Raw genomic sequence first — 26,176 nt, 5'->3', positions numbered from 1 at the left:
ATACCTTTTTGCATTTAAATCTACCCTAACAGGTTATACATCTTTTGTTTTAATAGTTACAGATTTAATTTGGTGGCTGCAGGTATTTTTTATAGCTTTTAATTAGGGGAGAGATGGAAATACTATAAACAAACAAATTAAGTATTTTTTCCCAAAGCAGATATTTTTTTTAATTAATGCTACTTCTTTTTATCTTAAAATATCAACATCAAAATCTTCTGACTACAAGGATACCACATAAGTGCAATTTTTATGTACTTTACAGTGGTGGTAAATCTCAAAGCTAAAGTTCTGCTTTTAATGTAAGAGCATTTTTTTTCCATTTTGATATTACACTGCAATGCATACAGAAAAAAAATTGGATTGGGTAACACGTCATTTTAAATTGTAGATATTGAATGGGCTTTTGTGGACAGTAATTAGTTAGATGCTTGCAATGGATATTTGACACGCATGCAATAAATGCAAATTCAATTTAGAAAGTTTGATGTGTTCATTGAGACATATAGGTTAGGAAAGAGCTTTAGCTTTGGAACATGGCTCAAACTTGGGTTTGAGATGAACCCAGCCTGTTTGTAGTTTATGGAGCCAGCAAACTATGCACATTTTATAGCCTTTGAGATTTGGCCAGATGGTTTAGAAGGGACAATACTAGGGGCTTTTTTTGTGCCAGACCCTACTATAACTAGCTGGGTTTCCAGCAACCACTTAGCAGTGTGTGTTAGTGCCAGTTCACACTACAGCGACTTGGGATCCGACTTGTCAGACCTTAAGTTGCCCCAAGTCGCTGGACATAAGAAACTCCAAAAAGTTCCTGTACTACTTCAAGGTGACTTCTAGGCAACTTGTACCCATTGATTTCAATGGAAGTTGCCTCCAAAGTCGGATCTCCATCTTAACTGAAGCAACTACAGGAAAAGAAAATAGTTTACCCAGGCAAACCCCTCCCTCCCACAGAGCTGATTATTCTGTGATTGGCCACAGCCAAAGTTGCATGTCCTGAAGGCAACTTCAAGTCGCGTTGTAAGTTGCTCAAAGTAACGCTGAAGTTGCCTCCAAATCACCTTGCAAAGTTGCACTGTAAGTCGGGTTGCCCCTGTGTGAACCGGCACTTAGAGTAGTTTAGGAAGAGTTGATAGTTTGTATGCAAATAGAGTTAGTTGCTGTTGCTACATTGTGCTACATTATTGTGGATTGCAGTGTGGTGGGACAAATATTCTAGTACTCCTTTCTTGTTCACAGGTCAGAAACTGAACAGTTATTTTTATGACTACCTTTTTGTGTATCCATAGCGATTGTAGCTGTTGTTTAGCTGCTGTCACACACCCCCACGCTCACCCAAGCATTTTTTTTATTACATTTTTTTCATTAGCATATATACGGTATGTTGCTGCCCTTTGTTTGCAGCATGTCACTTTATACTAGTACTAAAGAATTGTGCATCAAAGTACCACACATTCATATGTCATAACTGCCATTCAAGTTAGGCAATCTCCTTTGTTCAAAATGTTTGGCCATTCTGAAGGAAGAGCTTCTGTAATTGGAGGTAGTAAAGGATGAGCAGGTTCTGCAGGAGAAAGTGATGGTTGGGCACTTCCCCCAAGCTATACAACCAGAGCATGCAGATGAAGTAGATGAGTGGATGACAAAACCTTCCCTTTCTTCCACCTTCTCCTCTGCTAATTTTGCCATAATCCCACAAACTGGCAATGATAAATTAATGGGATTATTTCATCACAAGGTGAGTCACTTACTACAGGTAGATGATCAAAGTTTTGTACAAGAACAAGGTTTTCCCCCATAGACTTCAAAGGGATTTACATTTTTTGAGGCCTAAGACACAGGATTTGACGAACCTCCAGGAAACAAACCCAAGCAGATTTACAAAGATCCCTGTTAAAAAAAAAAAAAAAGATATGTTGCAGTACAATTGTAAATACATCTGTAGATACCCTGCAAAGTCTCACAAATATCTGCTGATCATGCCAGTGATGTCTGCCTCATGTTGGGTGACAAAACTTCTGCACTGCTTTTGAGCCTGCATCTTTTCAATAAGCAGCTGACTACACCTAACCCTGTCAACTGCTTTTTCAATTGTTAGCATTGCTGCTACTGCTGCTAAAACCCTCCTACTGTGAGCTGCATGGTCTGGGAAGCACAAATAAATGAGGATTTGGCTCACTGAAGGTTTGCTTCTACTTTATGAGGCTTGTTCATCACTTTGTAACTACATGTACAATTTGTATAGACTGTCACACAGGAGAGGCCTTTAGATGTACTTTAACGTGGTTAAAGAAGGAATATATTTTAAAGCAGTATTAAATAGACATGTGCATTAATTTTCGTCCGAATGCACTTTGGTAAAGGAAGCTATTTAGGGGATTTTTTTTTTACCCCTTAAACTCTATTAGTCCAAGATTATTCTACATAGAGAGGAAAGATTTGACATAGAGAGAAACGATTCAACATTATAGAGACAGTGTTGGGGTAGACCATTCGACATGAACGATGAAGATTCGACGAAGCAGCGAAAAACATACAAACGTCAAATCTGTCATTGAAGGCTTATGGTGTCTGTCGAATGTTCTAAGAAGATTCGACAAACAGCTAAACTGTACGACGCCGCAATCGTACATTTCCGATCAAATGCTCGGCCCATAGGCTATAGAAGAATTTAAATGTTGGTAGACTAGTAATAATAATTTATAAATGTAATTATTACTAGTGTCATACAACATTAGAATTCTTCTATAGCCTGTAGGCAGAATATTCGACTGGAAATGTATGATTGCGGCGTTGTACAGTTTAGCTGCTCCATCGAATCTTCTTAGAACATTCGACAGACACCATGAGCCTTCAATGACCTTAATTAATTCAGATTTTCGGACAAATGATTTTTTAATAAAACAAAATAAGTAAAAACGAATTTCGGGAGTAACTAAATAAATGTATTTTTCGGATGAAAACGAAATTCGGAAACAAAATATTTCAGTGTGCACATGTCTAGTATTAAACCCAAAAGCAAACATTTATTATATTGCAGTTTACTAATTCCTAGATGTAATGGCTGTATTAGTTACCTTTTTTAGTCTTTCTTTCCTCTATTTTCATCTGGTGATCCAGCCATCAAGTCTGTTGTCTTTCGAAGGTTTAAGCTCTTCAGCAGAATGTACTAGTTTACATGAATAAGACAATCCCCTTAAAACTGGTAGGGGTGATGAAAATGATCAATCTTTATTTAATCATGCAAAACGCAAAAGGAAAAAGTTGTGTCTAAAAGTTGTGTCTAACTAACACAAGACGTGTGTTGCTGGCCAGATCACCAGGTGAAAACATAAGAAAAAAGCCAAAGAAAAGAAAATTGATGCAATCATCACATCTAATGTTTAGGAAGGTTGTGTCACAGGCGCTAATCACAGGAAAAACCACATAATGGTATAATGGCAGGGTATGTTCAGCTGAACCATGCTGCTGTCTAATGGCAAAGGATCAGATGCTGCAATGCTAGAGACAAAAAGGGTTGACAGCGCTCAGGAACTAAGCTGGCATGGTGGGTAATGGCTGCAATGAACCACGTGTATACTCAAAAAGGTTGCTGGAGATATTTTCCAAAGATTAAAACAGTAAAAAATTTGAATGACAACATTACCACAAGGCTTGCATGCTTTGTCAAGGACTTGACAAAGCACGCAAGCATGCAAAATCGGTAGTCACGACAACAGAGACTCCATGTTGGCCTCGGCTGGTTCCTTCTTCGACACCTCAGTTCCGGCTTGTCTTTGGTGATGCCCTCTTCCTTCGATGCTCACCACAGAGTTTTTTTCCCTGGACACAGTCAGCTGCTTTTCTATATTTACATCGCCAGTGTCAGGCCTCGTACACACGACCGAAGAACTCGACGGGCGAAACACATAATTTTCCTTGTCAAGTTCCTTGTTAGGCTTGTCGAGGAACTCGACAAGCTTGCTTTGTGTACACACTGTCAAGACAAAATCTCCTAGTTTTTAAACGCGTGACATACAACAGCAGGGGAAGTTCGATTCCACTGGCTAAACTCTTGGGGCTGCTTTTGCTAATCTCATGTGTTTGCGTGTTAAGTAAAAGTTTGGTCAGAGACGATTTGCACTTTTCAGTCTGTTACAGCTTGAAAAATGTGTTATCTCCATTACAAATGCTACTTTTACTCCCGTCTCATACACACGCTCTAGTTACTCGTCGAAAACCAGCCCGTCGAGGAAATAGAGAACTTGCTCTCTTTTTGGCTCGTCGAGTTTCTCGACAGTTTCCTCGACGAAAATGTACACACGACCGGTTTCCTCTGCAAAAATATATCTCCCAGCAAGTTTCTTGATGGATTCTGCCGAGGAAACCGGTCGTGTGTACGAGGCCTCAGTGATACTATCTTTCCTTGCTGGCGGGTTCAGCTCTACACACCACACACTGAAGCTGACGTGTCCTTGTGGCTTTCCATGGTCGGTTTCCCTTGGTGGGTTCTCCCGGTCGGTTCCAGTGATCAGTCAGTGCCTGAGTCAGTCTTACAGCCTTGTGGTAATGTTGTCATTCAAATTTGTACTGTTTTAATCTTTTGAATAAATCGCCAGCAATCTTTTAGAGTAGACTCATCGCAACCAATACCCACCAATTCCAGCTCAGTTCCTGAGTGCTGTCAACATCTAATGTTTAAGCTGCAATATAGTACATGTTTGCTTCTTGACAATCTTGTCATGTTTATTGGTTTCAATGTTGGATATCTGCTTTTGTGTACTGTAATTTTCAATGTCTATGCCAGGTATCACCATAGACAATGCTGTGCTGAATACTAAATGCTAAATAATAAACTAGACTACTGCAGCATATGATTTTTATCTGAGACAAAAAAAAAGAGAAAAATAACTTGCGGCTTTTCCAGGTAGGGGGCAAGTATGCGCGCCACTGGTGGCTTGGTTTCATTGTGATTACACACAGTGGTAGCTGATTGGCGGGTGTACAGTATCCGATGTTCTCCAGTACCCAGTGATCGTTTGGGAGAGAGACAGAACTATGATCTACCTATATAAACAAGGCAGATCGCTGTTCTGACAGGAGGGATCGGATGGAGTTTGTGTCCCTGCAAATCAGGGAATAAATTCAATCTCTTCCCTTAGTAAAGCACTTCACACAGTATAGTAAAACACTGGCTAGGCACACAGTTATCCCTTTGCTCGCCCCTGATGTAAACCACTTCCCAACCAGTGCCAATAGTATATTGACAGTGCATATTTTTTAGCACTGATCACTGTATTAGTGTCACTGGTCCCCAAAAAAGTGTCAAAAGAGTCAGTTAGTGTCAGATTGTCCAGCCTACTATCACAGTCCTACTATAAGTTTCTGATGGCCACCATTACTGGTATAAAAAAATATCTATTATATATACCATAGTTTGAAGACGGTATAACTTTTGCGCAAACCAATTAATAGATGCTTATGAAGACACTATAACTTTTGCGCAAACCAACCAATATATGCTTATGATGGACATAGATGGTTTAGGCCAATGTCTATAGAAGTGGAAGGTAGTTCTGGATTCTAAAGGTTGGGTAGAAACATATCCTGATGTAGCAATTACAGGATAATAGGGAAAATTACCTTTGGCAGTTTGACTCATAGAGGTATCTTAGTAGAAATGAGTCTCAAGAAATTAGCATTTGTTCTGATGCATGAGGAGATCTGCAATAAGTGGACTAAACTTAGTAAGAAGAAACTGTCACTTAATTAGTACATATATGTTTATTAATAAATTAATTGATTCTTCCTACTGAAAAAAAACTTCTGACCACTTATTGGGACACTCCTTGACCACCTGCTTTGCACTAAAAATGTATTACTTCACTGGTACATAGATGCCCCCAGAGCTTACCTCATTATAAACCTCCTCCTGTACCTGTGTGAATGGGAATATCAGAATCCTGAGGGCAAAAAATCTTAAAGTGGGAGTAAAGACTTTCAAAAAAAAGTCCCCCCCCCCATGCAAGTTAATGGCATAATGTGCTAGTATGCCCTGCATATTACCATATTATGACAGACTTACCTGTAAAAAGGATCCCTCCAGCAGTATGTTGTAACTTCTGGGCTTCCATCTTCATCTGGTCTTCCTTCTGGGTTTTCTGGCCAAGACGCGATGATGCCACTCCTGTATATATGCACAGGAGTAATTGCCATGACACAGCACCTTGGATTGACAGCACATTCAGTGCGCCCTTAATCCAGAGTGAAGCATGCATGCACCGGTGACGTCACTGATGCACGTTCAGGAGATATTCATTCTACCTACAGGTAAGCTTTACTATAAGCTTACCTGTAGGTATAAGTGACCAAGTGGTGTTTACTACCACTTTAAAAGACAAAAATAATAAATACTTGCATAGAATATAGTGCCTTGGAGCAAACAGCCAGGTCAAAAAACATGACTAAAACCAGAAAACTATTGTATTAGGTCCAGCACCCAGAGCTCGGCAGCATTCTCTGGGCTTTTGAACTTCAACACAAGGGAGGCTTTTACAAATAACTGACGTGCAAAAAAATATGTTAATTTGCCATATAATCTTGAGGGAAGATTCATTGTTGAAACAAATGTTCTGTTGACAGGATCTCTTTACATAACCATTATAAGAGAATACCTTAAAGTGGAATTAAACTCAAATTGGAAGCTCCACGTGTTTGCTCCCCCCCCCCTCGAGTGCCACATTTGGCACCTTTCGGGGGAGGGGGGAACAGGTACCTGTTTTTAACAGGTACCTGTCCCCGAATCTGGGAGATCTGGCTGCGGTGAGATGTGGTGAAGTCCACCGGAAGTCCCAACTTCTCCTCCTTCCTCCGCCGCCAGTTCAGTTAGAAAGCACAGTGTGATGGCTGTGATGCTGAAAGGCTTCACTGCCGGTACCCCTTACTATAAATGACGGTGGCAGCACCTGAGAGCTGATCTGAAAATCGGCTGGGGTGCCAACATTGCGGGATACCTGGTTAGGTAAGTGTCCTAATATTAAAAGTCAGCAGCTACAGTATGTGTAGCTGCTGACTTTAAATTTCTTGGTGGGAGGGCTGGACCTTCTCTTTAAAGTTTGTGAAAATTATAGACCTCAGTAAATAAATTACAGCAGTTGTGATATACAACAATCCATAAGTACTAGTAGGTAGATTCAGTAAGAGTTAGGCCGACTTATCAGTAGATAAGCCGACCTAACTCAGAATCTACGCCGACTTATGTTTAAGCGTATGCTCAAACAAAGGTGCGCTTAAACATATCTAAGATACGACGGCTTGCGCTGTCCTATCTTAGATTGCAATATTTTGGATGGCCGCTAGGTGGAGCTTCCATTGCGGTCGGCGTAGAATATGTAAATGAGGACATACGCCGATTCACGAACGTACGCCCGGCCGACGCAGTACTTTTACGCCGTTTGCGTAAAAGATAGGCCACGTAAAGTTAGAGCTAGGCCCTATTTGAATAGTAATGTCAAGTATGGCCGCCGTTCTCGCGTCAAAATTCAAATTTTTTACGTCGTTTGCGTAAGTCGTCCTTGAATCGGGATTTACGTAGTTTACGTCCACGTCAAAATCAATAGGCCCGTGCGGCGTACTTAGCCGTAATGCACACTGGGAAATGTAGGCGCCCGGCGCATGCGCAGTAAGACGCAGTAAAACGTAAAAAACGTGAGGTCAAGCCTCATTGACATAAAACACGCCCCCCTCAAACACATTTGAATTAGGCGCCCTTACGCCCGCCCGCTTTAGGCTACGCCACCGTAAGATAGCAGGCAAGTACATTGTGAATCATGTACTTGCCTAGCTGACTTATGGCGGCGTAGCCTAAACACGCTAAGCTACGCCGCCGCAAGTTTGCACCATTGTACCTGAATCTAGCTATATGTCTACAAAGAATATGATCTCTCAAGCGTTAACCTCCTGGGCGGTGTTCCCGAGTCTGACTCGGGGTGAGATTTTTGGGCAAGGATCGGTAACCCCGAGTCAGACTCGGGCTCGCCTCGCTGGATGTACAGGGAGTTTCACTTACCTTGTCCCTGGATCCAGCGATGCCACCGCGCTGTGTGAGCGAGCAGGACCTCGCTCGATTCACACAGTGCCTCCGTGTGACGCCGATCTCCGTTCCCTGCGACGTTACGACGCACGGGGACGGAGAACGGCGCCAAATTCAAAAAAGTAAACAAACACTATACATACAGTATACTGTAATCTTATAGATTACAGTACTGTATGTAAAAAAAACACACCCCCCTTGTCCCTAGTGGTCTGTCCATTGCCCTGCATGTCATTTTATATAATAAAAACGTTTCTTTCTCCCTGCAAACTGTAGATTGTCCATAGCAACCAAAAGTGTCCCTTTATGTCAAAAATAGTTTTAGATCAGCTAAAAAACAGCGATAATAAATTATAATCACTTGCAGAATTGTGCGATAGCGATTTGTGGGGAAATTCGTCATAAAAAAAAAAAAATAATGACAGCAACAATTCTGCAACTGAGCAAATTTCAGTGATTTTGATTTGATTACATTATTGAATAATTTTTATTATAATTATATTATTATTTGTTATATTGATTTATAATTATTTATTATATTATAATTTATAATTTTGTTTTTAAAAAAATTTCATACCCGGGATGCCTATTAGAAGCTTGTTTGGTCAGATTTAAGTGAGTTATTTCTAAAAATGACAGACCTACAATATAAAACGCCAAATTTCCTTGCAAATAATGGTACCGCTTTCAGCATGTTTTTTCTGAAAGAATCATACCGCCAGGGAGGTTAAAGAATTTATAGTAAGTTGATAAAAATAAGCATTTGCATTTACCCAGCTAGTTTTATTCCATTATACATTCTTTATTAAAACAGAGCTGAAAATCTATATAGGAGTGAAAGCATGTATTCAAATTGTATGTTGCTGATGCCTGTTTTGCGTGTCTTTGTTCATATATTGCAGATAGTTGTTTTGTATCATGCGGTGAACAATTTAGACTGTTTGTCAGCTTTACTGCTAACAGATCCACTTGGCACTGTGGTGCCTTATATACTGCTTTACAAATAATTAAAGAATTTTACAGTCTGACTGATTTACAGGAAAGGATGCAGTTAAAACATATTTTCTAAGGGGTTGATTGGAGTTTTTAATATATGTGAAGTTTCAGACCAAATAAACAGGTTTATATCCTCCAATTTATTAAAGAACTGTCATATTTAACTAGGTTAGTGTTATTATTGTTTATAATTGCATTTGTGTTTCTAACATCCTACGCATACTTTTATCAGGATACACAAGATAACCCTTTCTCTTAACCACTTAAGCCCATTTGGTTAGTTAAAGACCGGGCCAGTTTTTGCGATTCGGCACTGCGCCACTTTAACTGACAATTGCGTGGTCGTGCGTCGTGGCTCCCAAACAAAATTGATGTCCTTTTTTCCCCACAAATAGAGCTTTTTTTTTGGTGGTATTTGATCACCTTTACGGTTTTTATTTTTTGACTATAAAAAAAAAATAGAGCAACAATTTTGAAAAAAAATCAATATTTTTTACTTTTTGCTATAATAAATATCCCCCTTTTTGCTATAATATATGTATATAAAAAAATGTCCTCAGTCTCGGCCGATATGTATTCTTCTACATAATTTTGGTAAAAAAATTGCAATAAGCATTTATTGATTAGTTTGCGCAAAAGTTATGGGGCCAGATTCACAGAAAAAGTACACCGGAGTATCTGCTGATACTCCGGCGTACTTTCAAATTTGCGGCGTGGTATCTTTATTTTAAATTCACAAACAAAGATACAACGGCATTTGGCTAAGATCTGACAGGCGTACGGCTTCGTACGCTTTCAATCTTAGGATGCAATACTTCGGCGCCCGCTGGGTGGAGTTTGCATCGTTTTCCGCGTCGGGTATGCAAATTAGCTGTTTACGTCGATCCACGAAGATATGCGCGTTCGTCGCATTCTCTTACGTCGTCGCTAGTGGGCTTTTACCGTCGCAAAGTTACACCTGCTATTTAGGTGGTGTAACAATAGACAGCTCGTGTTAAAGAATGGCCGTCGTTCCCGCGTCGAATTTCAAAAATTTTTTTTTTTACGTAAGTTGTCCGGGAATACGAAAGTACGTAACGCACGTCACCGTTCAAAACATTGCTATAACAGTGCTATAAAAATGCAATGAGTACTGTAAAAATGACGGAGCGATCACTTATAAACAAACCAGCGTGTAATACCCTGTGCAATACTCTGCAATACCCTGTGCAATACTCTGCAATACCATGTTCAATACTCTGCAATACCCTATGCAATACCCTGTGCAATACTCTGCAATACCCTGTGCAATGCCCTGTGCAATACTCTGCAATACCCTGTGCAATACCCTGTGCAATACTCTGCAATACCCTGTGCAATACACTGCAATTCCCTTTGCAATACTCTGCAATACTCTGTGCAATACTCCGCAATACCTTGTGCAATACTCTGCAATACCCTGCCAATACTCCGTAATACCATGGGCAATACACCGCAATACCCTGTGCAATACTCCACAATACCCTGTGCAATACTCCACAATACCTTGTGCAATACTCCGCAATACCCTGCCAACACTCCGCAATACCCTGTGCAATACTACGCAATACCCTGCCAATACTCTGCAATACCCTGTGCAATACTCCGCAATACCCTGTGCAATACCCTGTGCAATACTCCGCAATACCCTGTGCAATACTCTGCAATACCCTGTGCAATACTCTGCAATACCCTGTGCAATACTCCGCAATACCCTGTGCAATACTTTGCAATACCCTGTGCAATACTTTGCAATACCCTGTGCAATACTCTGCAATACCCTGTGCAATACTCTGCAATACCCTGTGCAATACTCTGCAATACCCCGCAATACGTCCCCCCCTCACGCCACCCTCCGGTGCTTCTACCGACTCACCGCTACGATCAAAGCCAGGATCATTTTTTTTTTTTTTATTTCAGGCTTTCCAGCCTAGAGTTGAGATGTGGGGTCTTATTGGCCCCACATCTCACTGTAAAGAGGACCTAGTTGCCGAAAGAAGCCGCACGGCGAGTCACCGCTATACGGCGCCTGCGCACCGACGTTCGGCTTCTTTTGGCAACTCGTGATGCTCCTTATGCGACGGGGGGAGGTCGTTTTTGTCATCACGTCAATCACCTGCTGGACAGGAATGCCCACTCCCGTGGGAGTCCCGACCCGGAAGCCAGAGAAGAAAATAGCTGTACGAGGTATGTAGAGCAAAAAAACAAACGGCATACTGTGAATGTAGAGAGTGCGCTGGATGTAATGTTAGAAAATCATTTTTAGGGTGAACCCCTGCTTTAAATCGCCCCTGTCCCTGTGTGCTCGCATGCAGAAGCAAGCGCATACGTAATTCCCGCCGAGATATGAAAACGGTGTTCAAACCACACATGTGAGGTATCGCTGCGAACATTAGAGCGAGAGCAATAATTTTGGCCCTAGACCTCCTATGTAACTTAAAACATGTAACCAGTAAAAATATTTAAAGCGTCGCCTATGGGGATTTTTAAGTAACGAAGTTTGGCGCCATTCCACGAGCGTGTGCAATTTTGAAGGGTGACATGTTAGGTATCTATTTACTTGTCGTAACTTCATCTTTAGCAAAAGCATTGGGCTAACTTTACTATTTTTTTTTTTTTGTAAGCACAAAACTTTTTTTAAACGTGTTCGAAAAATTGCTGTGCAAATACCGCGCAAGATAAAAAGTTGTAATGACCGCCATTGTATTCTCTAGGGTCTTTGCTAAAAAAGCATATATAATGTTTTGGGGTTCTATGTAATTTTCTAGTAAATAAATGCTTATTTTTTACATGTAGGAGAGAAATGTCAGAATCGGCCTGGGTGCTCCAGAACGCCTGATGGTGCTCCCTGCATGTTGGGCCTCTGTATGTGGCCACGCTGTGTAAAAGTCTCACACATGTAGTATCGCCATACTTGGGAGGAATAGCAGAATGTGTTTTGGGGTGTAATTTGTGGTATGCATATGCTGTGTGTGAGAAATAACTGGGTGTCCAGTGCACCCCTTTGCATTTAAGGAGTGGTGGGCTCCCTCCAAGCTCACCTGCCCTCTGCCCATCCATTATATTGCATGCTCTTCTGTTATGGAGGCTCTCAAAATTTTGAGTTAGGACTGCAGATAATACTGGGGTGGTGTGAAGTGACAAATGTGTGCAAATGAAACCCCTGTTTTTATCGCAAACTGTTATGCCTTGTACACACGATTGGAATTTCCGATGAAAAAAGTCGGAATTTTTTCATCGGATATTCCGACCGTGAGTGGGCCCCATCTGACTTTTTCCCGTCGGAAATTAAATACAGGAAAACTTTGAATTGCAGATATAATTCTTTCAAGAAGCATGCTTGTAATCCAAAGAACTTGTATATCAATGCAAATTTCCCCATAAGAAATAATGGAAACTCAAATGATTCGTTCCACAACCATTTATTCATAAGTCCTTCAGTTTATAGTCCATAAAAATAAAGATTCTAGCTATATGATTGTGTAACTAATAAAATTGCCAACCACAAAAGGCAGCCTATAAAAGGGGATTAGAAGCAAAATCTAGCAAGAGCTACAGAGTATAAAAGAAAAGAGAGGAGCCTCTAAGGCCTCGTACACACGACCGAACATGTCCGCTGAAACTGGTCCGCGGACCAGTTTCCGCGGACATGTCCGACCGTGTGTAGGGCATAGCGCACATTTTTCCGGCCTAGCGGACAGGTTTCCAGCGGACAAAAGTTTCTTAGCATGCTAAGAAACTTGTCCGGTGGAAACCTTTCCATCGGACATGTCCGATGGTTAGTACACCTAACCATCCGACTGAGATCCCCCGCATGCGTCGAAGTGATTCGACGCATGCGTGTAAGCATTGAACTTCCTGGTTCGTGCACGTCGCCGCGTAATCGTCGCCGCCACGTCACCGCATTTTCTGTCCGCGGGGAATTTGATCTGATGGTGTGTACACACATCAGACCAAATGCTCCCAGCAGACATGTCCGATGAAAACGGTCCGCGGACCGTTTTCATCGGACATGTCTGCTCGTGTGTACAGGGCTTAAGTGTAGCAATATGGTTACATTTAATGAAGGTACAACATTTAGTACCTCACATGGTTGATGATTAAAAGAGGCACATCTAAGTATACAGGTATCCAGGGTAAAGCTGTCTGCAATCATGACCGGGAAGACTACCGTATTTGCCAGCGTATAAGGCGACCGGGCGTATAAGACGACCCCCTAATTTTACAGTTTTTTTTAAAGATTTTTTGCCTGTATTCACCGTATAAGACAACCCCCCTTCTGAGGCTTCCGACACTTCATATTTCTTCCTGCTGGAGCCATATTCTTCTTCATTCTTGCTGAAGTTGAAGCCAATCACGGTGAGTGATGTATTCTACTAATGAATACAAAGCCTGCTTGGATTGGCAGAGGCTGTAACATCATCAGCCCACGCTTCTCTGACTCTCAAAGCCAATCCGAGCAGCTACTGTATGTAGGCACTCTGATTGGCAGAGGTTGTTACCCCAATCCGAGCAGGCTCTGTATTCATTTGAATACATCGCTCACCGGGATTGGCTAATCGGTATATACTGTATGTAGCTGAAGCTACATACAGTATTAACGCACATCCAGCAGGCATCCGAGCAGCTGACCCGGCGTATAAGACGACCCCTGCTTTTTGGCCAGTTGTTTTTAAGTGTAAAAGGTAGTCTTATACGCCAGCAAATACAGTACTCTGCAGTAGAATGATCTGAAAGCAAGGCTTGAACCGTTCATGGAGCGCAGAGTGAAAGAGACAACGTCAATGGCAGTGAGGAGGACGGCCTATGTGAATATCTTTCTATGTCAGAACATCGTTCCTCCCAAAGTTTTTTTAACTAGAAGGATGTTCTGACATCACCGCGTTGTGCGCTAGACCCGGTAGATACGGGCTGCTGAATCGAAGAGTCGGCTGGATCGATTGTATTTATATGTTAATATCTCACTGCTTCAATGTAAGTGTGCATTTTTATGTTACCCATTAAATTTTAAAAGGATTTTACGCTATACAAGTCTTTTTTGTCCTATGTGGTGTATCCCGAATTGCTACGCTGTATGAGACATCTTCAATACTGAGGCATATATCTTACCATTAGAGACCCCAGGCTGGGATAATAGCCATATGCGCCAACTGATCTCCTATAATTAAGAGAACACATCCATCTAGTAAGCGGCAGTGTTATTTTTTGGTGGAAGCACTTTCCTGTCATCACTTCCTTCAGAATTCATTGGATTTCTTCAACACTGGGGATGTTTTAGCGTATATGCACATTTTCCATTATTTTTTCTTTGATTGTTTATAACACCATTGTTAATGTCGATCTCAAGGATGGTCTTTTTATTATATTCTTTTAATTTAACGGACTGATATCCATTCATTTGTTACCTTCTACCTTTTCACTTATTTTTGGAGATATTAATTATTTAATTATTGTCATTTTCAATTGAGGTCTCACAGACCTTGTCTATAGATATTTTTCACACATTTTGTGTTTCACACTTCCAGTTGTTATTTATCTAGTACTTTTACTGGTTACTAGTGCCACATCCAAGTTCACATTAGCGCAGCGTTTTTCTTGATTATTATTACTAATGTTGTATAACATTTTCAGTTGCCGCTTTACCATTTATTGAATCAGCACAGTACACCTTTTTTTGAAGCTACAATATATACATATTTGTTTTCATTTTTTTTCTGAATATTTTACCTTTATTTTTTCCATTCTCCTAAACAAAACTGAAAATGGAACACTTTTCAACACAATGGTATACAAGCTGTTGCTACATCAAACTTTATGCTTATGCAGCATGGATCAGCCTTCACAATAGATTTACAGGGAGAGCTATGGGACAGAAGAAAAGACAGGAACAGATTAATAGGGTGGAAAATAAATGAATCAAAAGGGAAGGATGAATGAGCTGGACATAGATACATCAGAGATAACATTAGCAATGTATAGATGTGTAAAGATTGAGAAAAAGAGATAAACTGACATCAAGCACAGCAAATCTCCAGAAAATAATAGATAAGGACAGTTTTAATGGAGATCAGTGGTTATACATAGGTGAAAGTGCTTCTGTGACTTCAAGTAAAATATACTGTTCTATTTATTAACATAAGATTAATAGTGCAACTTTGAAATTGAATAAATGTAAATATTTCCCACTATAGCTTTTACTAGGATTTGCTTGGTGCTATGTTATTACTTGTTAGATTTGAACCAGCCAGCATATGTGCTATTTTTGTACTTTTGAACATTAATCAGTAAAAGGGAATGTAGTAATTAGAGTATCAGAGGTAATAATAACTGTAAGCGCATATACATAAATGCACACGTTGATTGGGATATAGCACTTAGTCCATAATATAGTGTTAGGTAGTTCAAGGGTAAAAACAATAGAATCGTGGCTGTTCACTGATGGCTGCTGTCCTCAGAGAGCTGGCTCTGTTGTAGACAAGAAAAGGCTAGAAAAGAAGCACCACCTAAGTGCAGTATTAAAAAAGTTCTTTAATAGCAGAGTATACAATCACACTCACAAGAGAAAGTAAGTAAAAGGCTCATCTGTATGATCATGGAGCCCTCAGGCCGGGGTTCGTAGAGTGCTGGGATGTAAAACAGCAGAGCTTTGTGGCTCGGTCTGAAGCCTGTCCTGTGGCCATCAGGAACGCACGTGATGTCACGGGTCACAAGATCACTTCCGGGAGCACTTCCGGGGGAGTGTTTCCATGGAAGGGAGAGAGCTGATTGGACTATGCGCTCTGAGCAACTGCTCCTTCTATTGGCCTGTCAGTAAAAGTGTCAGAACTATGCCTTTTATATGTTGGCACCGTGGGACTACAGGTCCCAGTGTTGACCAAAAGGCACAGCTGACGGCAGCAGGTTGGACAAAATATAAAAGTGACATGTATGTACACAGCGGAAATATATATAAAAATAGAATATATATACATAGATATAAAAGAAAAATACGCATATATGAAAGAGGCCGTTTGATTTCCCTGAATAGAAAGCTTAAAATGTTAGATGGGACGGACTGATATTATTTGAAAGGTAGGTTCAGACATGCCTGCAGGGAAGATAAAAGAGGGAAGGGAACATGTCATATATTCATGAGTGGATGCATAGCACTCATAAAAGCCTGTAAGGAACGTCCTCGGTGACATATGGTGCATAAGTGGTGGACGGTACGAATGCAATTAAATGGTACAGATATAATATTTTGGAATTTAAAATAAAATATTTTAGATACAACATGCTTAACTGTAGATACTGAATTGGTGTTTGATACTAGGGTGTACTAGATAGTTTAGGCCTCAGATCTTTTTTTCGTTTGTTTTGCTTACCATTTAGGAACTCATCTTACTGGCTATACTGTTTTTTCAACTAGCTTACTGGCTATACTGTGTATGTGTTTGTTCAACAAGCTATGTTTGATCGTCTTTTTATGTCCTAGAGAAGGTTCAGCTATGGAGGATGTATTAAAATGTATCCTCCATACAGTAGGTGAACCCGATTTTGTGTCAATCTCGCTCTCTTTCTCGGCGAGATTGAGCACCTACGAGCCCCATCGCGGGAGCCAGCGCCGAGCTGGCTTGCCGCGATGGAGACAGAGCCGTCATAGAAGCGACGGGAGATCCGACTTGGATTCCCGCCAATTCTACACGTGTGCGGCGTTTGTTATGAATCCTGAGGGGGAAGTCCCCGCCGGATTTTAAATAAAAATCCGGCATGGGTCCCCCCCTCAGGAGCATACCGGGCCCTTAGGTCTGTTATGGGTTGTAAGGAGAGCCCCCCTACGCCGAAAAAAACGGCGTAGGGGGTCCCCCTACAATCCATACCAGACCCGTATCCAAAGCACGCTACCCCCGCCAGCCAGGAAGGGAGTGGGGACGAGCGAGCGCCCCCCCCCCCCTCCTGAGCCGTACCAGGCTGCATGCCCTCAACATGGGGGGGTTGGGTGCTCTGGGGCAGGGGGGCGCACTGCGGCCCCCCACCTCAGAGCACCCTGTCCCCATGTTGATGAGGACAGGGCCCCTTCCCGACAACCCTGGCCGTTGGTTGTCGGGGTATGCGGGCGGGAGGCTTATCGGAATCTGGGAGCCCCCTTTAATAAGGGGGCCCCCAGATACCGGCCCCCCCACCCTAAGTGAATGAGTATGGGGTACATCGTACCCCTACCCATTCACCTGCAAGAAAAGTGGTAAAAACACAAATAAACCAAACAGTGTATTAAAATATTTTATTTTTCTGCTCCGGAGGCCGCCCCCTGTCTTCTTTATTAGCTCTTTTACCAGGGGGGGCTTCTTCTTTGACGTCTTCGGGTGGGTGGGGGCCGCCGTCTGGTTCTCTTCCACCGCCGGGGGGGGTGGCTTTTAAAAAAGCCCCCACCCCCCCGGCGGGTTTCCTCCGGCGTCTTCGGCGGGGCTCTTCTTCTTCCGCTATCCCGACGGGTCTTCTCCGCTATCCGGGGGGTCTCGCCGCTCTCCGCTGTTGACTCGTCGCACCCCGGTTCTTCGTCTCGCAGTCCGGTCCCTTCTTCCGTGCTGTACGTCTTCTTCCGCGCTGTGACGTCATGTTCTTCACTTCTCTTCTTCTCCCGATGTTGACTCGCCGGTCCTCCTCGCTGAAATGACGGATGCGCGCCTTGCATCGGACCTATATAGGCCTCACAGTCCCATCATGCTCTGTACCTACCCATGTGATACCTACCACGTGGTAGGTATCACATGGGTAGGTACAGAGCATGATGGGACTGTGAGGCCTATATAGGTCCGATGCAAGGCGCGCATCCGTCATTTCAGCGAGGAGGACCGGCGAGTCAACATCGGGAGAAGAAGAGAAGTGAAGAACATGACGTCACAGCGCGGAAGAAGACGTACAGCACGGAAGAAGGGACCGGACTGCGAGACGAAGAACCGGGGTGCGACGAGTCAACAGCGGAGAGCGGCGAGACCCCCCGGATAGCGGAGAAGACCCGTCGGGATAGCGGAAGAAGAAGAGCCCCGCCGAAGACGCCGGAGGAAACCCGCCGGGGGGGTGGGGGCTTTTTTAAAAGCCACCCCCCCCCGGCGGTGGAAGAGAACCAGACGGCGGCCCCCACCCACCCGAAGACGTCAAAGAAGAAGCCCCCCCTGGTAAAAGAGCTAATAAAGAAGACAGGGGGCGGCCTCCGGAGCAGAAAAATAAAATATTTTAATACACTGTGTGGTTTATTTGTGTTTTTACCACTTTTCTTGCAGGTGAATGGGTAGGGGTACGATGTACCCCATACTCATTCACTTAGGGTGGGGGGGCCGGTATCTGGGGGCCCCCTTATTAAAGGGGGCTCCCAGATTCCGATAAGCCTCCCGCCCGCATACCCCGACAACCAACGGCCAGGGTTGTCGGGAAGGGGCCCTGTCCTCATCAACATGGGGACAGGGTGCTCTGAGGTGGGGGGCCGCAGTGCGCCCCCCTGCCCCAGAGCACCCAACCCCCCCATGTTGAGGGCATGCAGCCTGGTACGGCTCAGGAGGGGGGGGGGCGCTCGCTCGTCCCCACTCCCTTCCTGGCTGGCCGGGTAGCATGCTTTGGATACGGGTCTGGTATGGATTGTAGGGGGACCCCCTACGCCGTTTTTTTCGGCGTAGGGGGGCTCTCCTTACAACCCATAACAGACCTAAGGGCCCGGTATGCTCCTGAGGGGGGGACCCATGCCGGATTTTTATTTAAAATCCGGCGGGGACTTCCCCCTCAGGATTCATAACAAACGCCGCACACGTGTAGAATTGGCGGGAATCCAAGTCGGATCTCCCTTCGCTTCTATGACGCGCTTGCTGGGATGTGCTGTCACTATTCCAGTGAGTGTGAGATGTCGGCGAGATCTCGGCACCCTGTCGCCGAGTATCAGCGCGACGCTGTCCTGCTAAAAGCACAATATCACAAACACCTACTGTAGCTGAACCTTCTCTAGGACATAAAAAGACGATCAAACATAGCTTGTTGAACAAACACATACACAGTATAGCCAGTAAGCTAGTTGAAAAAACAGTATAGCCAGTAAGATGAATTCCTAAATGGTAAGCAAAACAAACGAAAAAAAGATCTGAGGCCTAAACTATCTAGTACACCCTAGTATCAAACACCAATTCAGTATCTACAGTTAAGCATGTTGTATCTAAAATATTTGTTGAATTCAGTTTGTACACTCTATGTACAAGTGCTAGAGTCAGTGTACATGATGTGTATTTTTAGTATTATGTTGATACACAGGCAAATGTTTGTACTCCAACCTGCTGGGACGTTTGATTGGTTTTGGAATGCACATAAATAAGAGCAATGGTGCATTAAATTTCATATGGTGTTCACAGCTTTTATTCCGGTTAGTAAGAAATCCCTAAGGAGCATATCAAGTGTGTGTGTAGCAGCAGGATTTGTGGACATGAGCAGTGTTGATTACTTTTCCTATCATAAATAGAGATGAGAGATGATGCAAATTAACTGGGAATCAATGATTGCTATAAAAAGAATCCTTTATGTAATTGAGCACAAGACAAACATGTGTACCGGGTTCAATAAAGACCTCTGTTGTCTGTTATTGGATGTCCATAATATGCATGCTTTGTGTTTTGTTAGAGAATCTATGATCCTTAAATCCCCCTAGAGAGGCTAAAACATAAAATAAAAATAGTATCTTACATGTATTAAACCTTGAGTTCCAAGTTCCTTGGTTAAAGGTGGTGCCCAATGGTAATTAATTAACTGGTGTTTGTTAGAGGAATGAATCACCAAATAGCTATTTATTTTTCAACAACTGCGCCCTATAATGGGAAGAAGTTTTTTACCCTTTTGCTGCATTCTTCATATTATGAAATTAATATAAACTACTTAAACAATTCCACATAGAAGACAAAACCCCATGTAATGACACCAGAAAGTTTAAGGGGCCTGGTAGCTCTAATTCAATAACCCAGTATTTACTTAAAAGTGATCCCAGTAAAGTTTCCAAACAATGAACAAGAAGAACATGCAAGCAATTGAATATTTCTACATTACCCTTAAGTCTCCTGTGACCAGGGCAGGACTTAGGGTGGTGGGGGTCCCTGGGCTTGAGTGTTGATTGAGGGGCCCCCTGAGCCGAGAAGCAGGGGGGGTCAAAGTTGTTGAGCGGGGGGGGGGGCGCCGAGATCGAAGCTGATCGAAGTTGTTGAGCGGGGGGGCTGCCACCGATCTGAGTTGTTGAGTGGGGGGCCATCGATCGGAGCTGACCAAAGTTGTTGCGCAGTGCGGGGCCACCGATCGGAGTTGTTGAGCAGGGGGGGCCGCCGATTGACCAAAGTTGTTGAGGGGGGGCGATCGTAGTTGTTGAGCGGGGGGGTGAAGAGGACTTCTTACCTCTTCATCAGCAGCGGCATGGCTCTTCCTGCTTCCTCCTCCCGGGGCCCCTCTATTGGGTGGGGCCCATGGGCTTCAGCCCAGTCAAGCCCAATGGTAAGTCTGGCCCTGCCTGTGACTTTCAATCTTCTAAAAGCAGCTGACCAGTATTTAGCTGTGGAACCCAGGAGGGGAAGGGCCAAACCAAAACATTGCAGCTGAAGTTGCTATTATAACATGAATGTTGTGGGTTTTGGGGCACCCAGGGAGGTCTGGAAGATCTAATTGTGAGTGCTTGAATGTTATTCTTCCTAATTGTCTAGGACATCCACTGAGAGCAGAGTCTTACATTTGAGGACCCATTTCAAAACCAAATCTGTATGTCACAACTGTGTCTTAGTGCTGATTTTCTAATAACATCACCTTCTGCCCATTTATAAAGTACTGCAGTGTGCTTCATAAATGTGCTTTTCCTTTTTCTTGCAGTACTGCATTCACTCTAATGATCTGGAAAGAGAAAAGTAGCTGGGGGAGGAGGAAGCCTGTTACATGACCTGTGACAGGTTATGTGACAATGCTCACCTCCTATCCTTGAGTGTTCAAAAATGAAAAATGATAGTAGGTCTGCAAGAAAGAAACTGCAACTCATGGCACTCATGACTGAAAAATGTAATAAAGGCTGATACAAGAGGGCAGCTGTTGCAACCTTCAAATAATAATTATATCACTTTCATTGCACAAAAGTAACAGTAAAACAAAGTAAATGAGGTACTACACTTTTCCAAATAAGGAACATTATCTTATCAGATACAAATAGATATAGTGTATAATAACAAACACAACAGTTCCATATTTAACACAAATGTATGCACTGTTGTAGGTAAATCTTGATGGAGTTTAATAGGACTTACCTGATCTAGGTTGTAGTTAGATGCTTCTTCTCTTAGGTAGTAACTGAGATATTAACTGAGTCCCACCAAATTGCTGAAAATCCATGAGAATGAATAGTTTTTAGAATCTAGTATGGAAGACACCATTCAATCATAGATGGACACCTGCGACCCACTGGCCAGGAGTGTGCACTGTCGCACTATTGGGTTCTGAAACAATTTCTTCTTATTGATGTGCAATGCCTGATCCAGTCTATATGAGAACTCTACATCAGTAGACCAGAGATAGGCAGCACCTAACTACTACCTAAATCAGGTAAATTCAGTTGAGCTCCACTGTGATTTACTTAACCACTTACCCCCCGGAACATATTGCTGCCTAAAGACCAGAGTACTTTTTGCGATTCGGGACTGCGTCGCTTTAACAGACAATTGCGCGGTCGTGCGACGTGGCTCCCAAACAAAATTGGCGTCCTTTTTTTCCCACAAATAGAGCTTTCTTTTGGTGGTATTTGATCACCTCTGCGTTTTTTATTTTTTGCGCTATAAACAAAAATAGAGCGACAATTTTGAAAAAAATGAATATTTTTTACTTTTTGCTGTAATAAATATCCCCCAAAAATATATAAAAAAACATTTTTTTTCCTCAGTTTAGGCCGATACGTATTCTTCTACATATTTTTCGTAAAAAAAATCGCAATAAGCGTTTATTGATTGGTTTGCGCAAAAGTTATAGCGTTTACAAAATAGGGGGTATTTTTATGGCATTTTTATTAATATTTTTTTTACTAGTAATGGCGGCGATCAGCGATTTTTTTTTTCGGTATTGCGACATTATGGCGGACACTTCGGACATTTTTGACACATTTTTGGGACCATTGGCATTTTTATAGCGATCAGTGCTATAAAAATGCATTAGATTACTATAAAAATGCCACTGGCAGTGAAGGGGTTAACACTAGGGGGCGGGGAAGGGGTTAAGTATGCCTGGGTGTGTTCTTACTGTGGGGGGGGGGGGTGGCCTCACTAGGGGAAACACTGATTTTCTGTTCATACATTGTATGAACAGAAAATCAGCATTTCCCCTGCTGACAGGAACGAGAGCTGTGTGTTTACACACACAGCTCCCGTTCCCCGCTCTGTACCGAGCGATCGCGTGTGCCCGGCGGCGATCGCGCCCGCCGGGCACACGCACGGGAGTCGGGGGCGAGCGGGGAGCGCGCGCGCGCGCCTCCGGCGGCGCGCACGCGCCCCCTAGTGGCGGCTATACGATAGGACGTATAGCTACGGGCTCTCGCCCAGGAGAGCCGACCTGCCGCCGTATAATGACGGTGGCTGGTCGGCTACTAGTTAATAAAGTGCATACATGTATTACAAGGCTGTAACTATTGTGATTGCTAATATACATTGTGTGACAGTGTGTAAATCAACAATGTAGGTTAATCAGTCTCAAGAGATTAATGAAAAACGTGGGCAGATGAATCCTTCACAGATGGTACTGATGAACAGTACATCACACAAGCAAACACCAAGGGCCAGATTCACATATACTTGCGGCGGCGTAACGTATCGTCTATACGGTACACCACTGCAAGTTTTCAGCGCAAGTGCCTGATTCACCAAGCACTTGTGTGTAAACTTACGGCGGTGTAACGTAAAGATGTCCGGCGCAAGCCCGCCTAATTCAAATGGGGCGTGTACCATTTAAATTAGGCGCGCTCCCGCGCTGGACGTACTGCGCATTGCTCCGTTTTGAAATTACCGCCGTGCTTTGCGCGAAGTGACGTCATTTTTTTGAACGGCGACGTGCGTAACGTACTTTCGTATACCCGGACGTCTTACGCAAAAAAAAAAATTGAAATTCGACCCGGGAACGACGGCCATACTTTAACATGGCTCATCTAAAGTTAAGCCATGTTAAGGCAGGCTTAACTTTGCGACAGGAAAAAATTACTAGCGACGACGTAACGAACACGAAAACCGTTGTGGATTGCCGTAAAACCTCATTTGCATACCCGACGCTGGAACACGATGCAAACTCCACCCAGCGGCGGCCGAAGTATTGCATCCTAAGATCCGACGGTGTAAGTCAATTACACCTGTCGGATCTTAGGGCTATCTATGAGTAACTGATTCTATGAATCAGTCGCATAGATACACTCAGAGATACAACGGCGTATCAGGAGATACGCCGTCGTATCTCTTCTGTGAATCTGGTCCCAAGTTTTTAATGTCCTCCTAGTGTAGATAACATATTCACGCTGACATGCAAAGTGTAAATCCACCACCACATGAAGTGAAAGTTACCAGCTTACACAAGCTGACTCACTTGTGGCTAATATTCAGACAGGGCCTTTATCTCCAGGGATGGTAAGTGCATAGCAAATCCGACCAGAACAGCCTCCAAACAGATGGACTTTCTATTTCACACGGGCTCATTGGATCCTCACTCGATTATCATGCTCATGGCAGCCCAAAAAAGAAAAGGCTCGCCATAAGTAAACCAGATTAATATTTAATGTAAAAAAACAGTATCACTTACATCAAGGTAGTGTTTATCGAGCATGGATAATAAAGTCAGCCGGCTATGATACAAATGCCGTCCTTTCCGGGATGTTGAAGTCTTAGGATGACGTCAGACTTGTGACAAAACACATCAGCAGGAGCACCATGCTGACATCACTGCCCTGTTCAACTCCTTGAAAGGATGGGCATTTGTATCGTAGCCAGCCAGCTTTATTATCCATGCTCGATTTAGACAACATAGATGTAAGTTATACTGTTTTATACATTAAATACTAGTGTGGTTTACCTATGGCGAGCCTTTCCTTTTTTGGGTTGCTATGAACACAAAAATTGAGTGAGGACTCTGGATCCTTTGAGCCCCCGTGAAATAGAAAAATCCACTTGCCATCCCTGGAGAAAAAGGCTTTGACTGGGTATTAGCCACAAGCGAGTCAGCTTGTGTAAGCGGGTAAGCGTGCACTTCATGTGGTGGTGGATTTACACTTTGCATGTCAGTGTGAATATGTTATTTATATGAGGAGGACATTAAACACTTGGGGCCAGATTCACAGAAGAGATACGATGGCGTATCTCCTGATACGCCGTCGTATCTCTGTGATCCGTCCGTCCTAACTATGCGGCTGATTCATAGAATCAGTTCCGCATAGATAGCCCTAAGATCCGACAGGTGTAATTGACTTACACTGTCGGATCTTAGAATGCAATTCTAGGCCGGTCGCTAGGTGGTGAGGGCATTGCGGTCGGCGTAGAATATGCAAATGATTAGTTACGGCGATCCACGAACGTCCGCGTTACCCGCCGCTCTAACTTTACGTTGTTTCCGTCGAGATACGCATCGTAAAATTAGGGCTGAGCCCTAGGTGTTCTAAGCAATGTTAAGTATGGCCGTCGTTCCCGCGTCGAAATTTAAAAAATCACGTCGTTTGCGTAAGTCGTCCGTGAATGGCGCTGGACGACATTTACGTTAACGTCTAAACAAATGACATCCGTGCGACGTCATTTAGCACAATGCACGTCGGGTAATTTTCCCGACGGAGCATGCGCAGTACGTTCGGCGCGGGAACGCGCCCAATTTAAATGGTGCCCGCCCCATTTGAATTAGGCGGGCTTGCGCCAAGTGGATTTACGTTACACCACCGCAAGTTTACAGGTAAGAGCTTTGTGAATCAGGCACTTACGCTGTAAACCTGCGGCGGTGTAACGTAAATGGGATACGTTACGCTGCCGTGGAGCAACGTAAATGTATCTGAATCTGGCCCTTGGTGTTTGCTTGTGTAATGTACTGTTCATCAGTACCACCTGTAAAGGATTGATCTGTCAATGTTTATCATTAATCTCTTGGGACTGATTAACCTACATCGTTGATTTACACACTGTCACATTTTCTTGTTATCAATGCAATAGCTCACATTGTCACTTTATTAAGTTTGGTTTTTAAGAGCGCAGCTCCTATATTTTACTGCTTTATCCTTTATGTGTATCTCACAATAGAGCTACTGCCCTTTTAGGGATTTATAGGATACAGCACAGTTTATTTTTTGTACACATAATATACTGTACATTGTATTTATTGAAAAGATAATATCCTTCACTTGGCTAGCTATATAACTTACCTTATTTTAATGTTCCCTGAATACACATCATTGGCCATTAGAAACTTCACCCTGTATCTTGCTTTTTATAAATAAAATGTAAAATGCATCACAGTGTGGCATTTTTGTAGCAATGTCCTGTGAATAGTTAAGAGGATTTAACACTCTCTTTTGTCAAATTGGGCACTCAATATTGATGCAAGAAGGACAAAACATGCATATTGAGCAGTTGATATAAAGTAACGTGTAAAATGTCTCCAAACTAGATGACCTTTCTGTATACGTTGTAATAGACAACACCTACTACTTTCTGTACCTTATTTATATACAACCTGCTTTGTATTTTTTATACGGTCATTGGACTCTTTGCATCTAAGGTACATCACTGTATTTGTACTTCATTTTGAAAACCCATCAAAAGCTTTATGCTTAAAAAAGTAATAATATGTAAAATGTTTCATTATACATTGTGTACTAATAACAATTTGTATGTTTCTATAGGGGCGGATGTAATCAATTTTGATGGCAATACTGTGTTATCCTATCAGTTCAAAGACAGGAAAATGGCAACAGAAAAAGATGTCATCTCCCTCAAATTCAAAAGTATTTTAAGTAATGGTGTTCTCTTTCATGGAGAAGGACAACAAGGGGACTATATTACTCTGGAACTGGTGAAATCAAAGCTGGTGTTGAAACTAAACTTAGGT

General features: G+C 42.8%; 1 protein-coding gene across 1 annotated transcript in view; it reads left to right on the top strand.

Annotated features, from left to right (window-relative positions):
- Positions 1 to 26,176, top strand: part of CNTNAP2 (contactin associated protein 2) — a 2,128,298-nt gene that overhangs the window by 988,305 nt on the left and 1,113,817 nt on the right. Inside the window, exon 5 of the mRNA XM_040353157.1 lies at positions 25,971 to 26,174. Within this exon, the coding sequence (XP_040209091.1) occupies positions 25,971 to 26,174 (204 nt within the window). The remainder of the gene's footprint in view (positions 1 to 25,970; positions 26,175 to 26,176) is intronic.

The sequence above is a fragment of the Rana temporaria genome, chromosome 5 (genome assembly GCF_905171775.1).
Source record: "Rana temporaria chromosome 5, aRanTem1.1, whole genome shotgun sequence".
Taxonomy (NCBI): domain Eukaryota; kingdom Metazoa; phylum Chordata; class Amphibia; order Anura; family Ranidae; genus Rana; species Rana temporaria.
The sequence above is the reverse complement of the archived record's forward strand: the minus strand, read 5'-3'. Positions and strand labels throughout refer to the sequence as shown.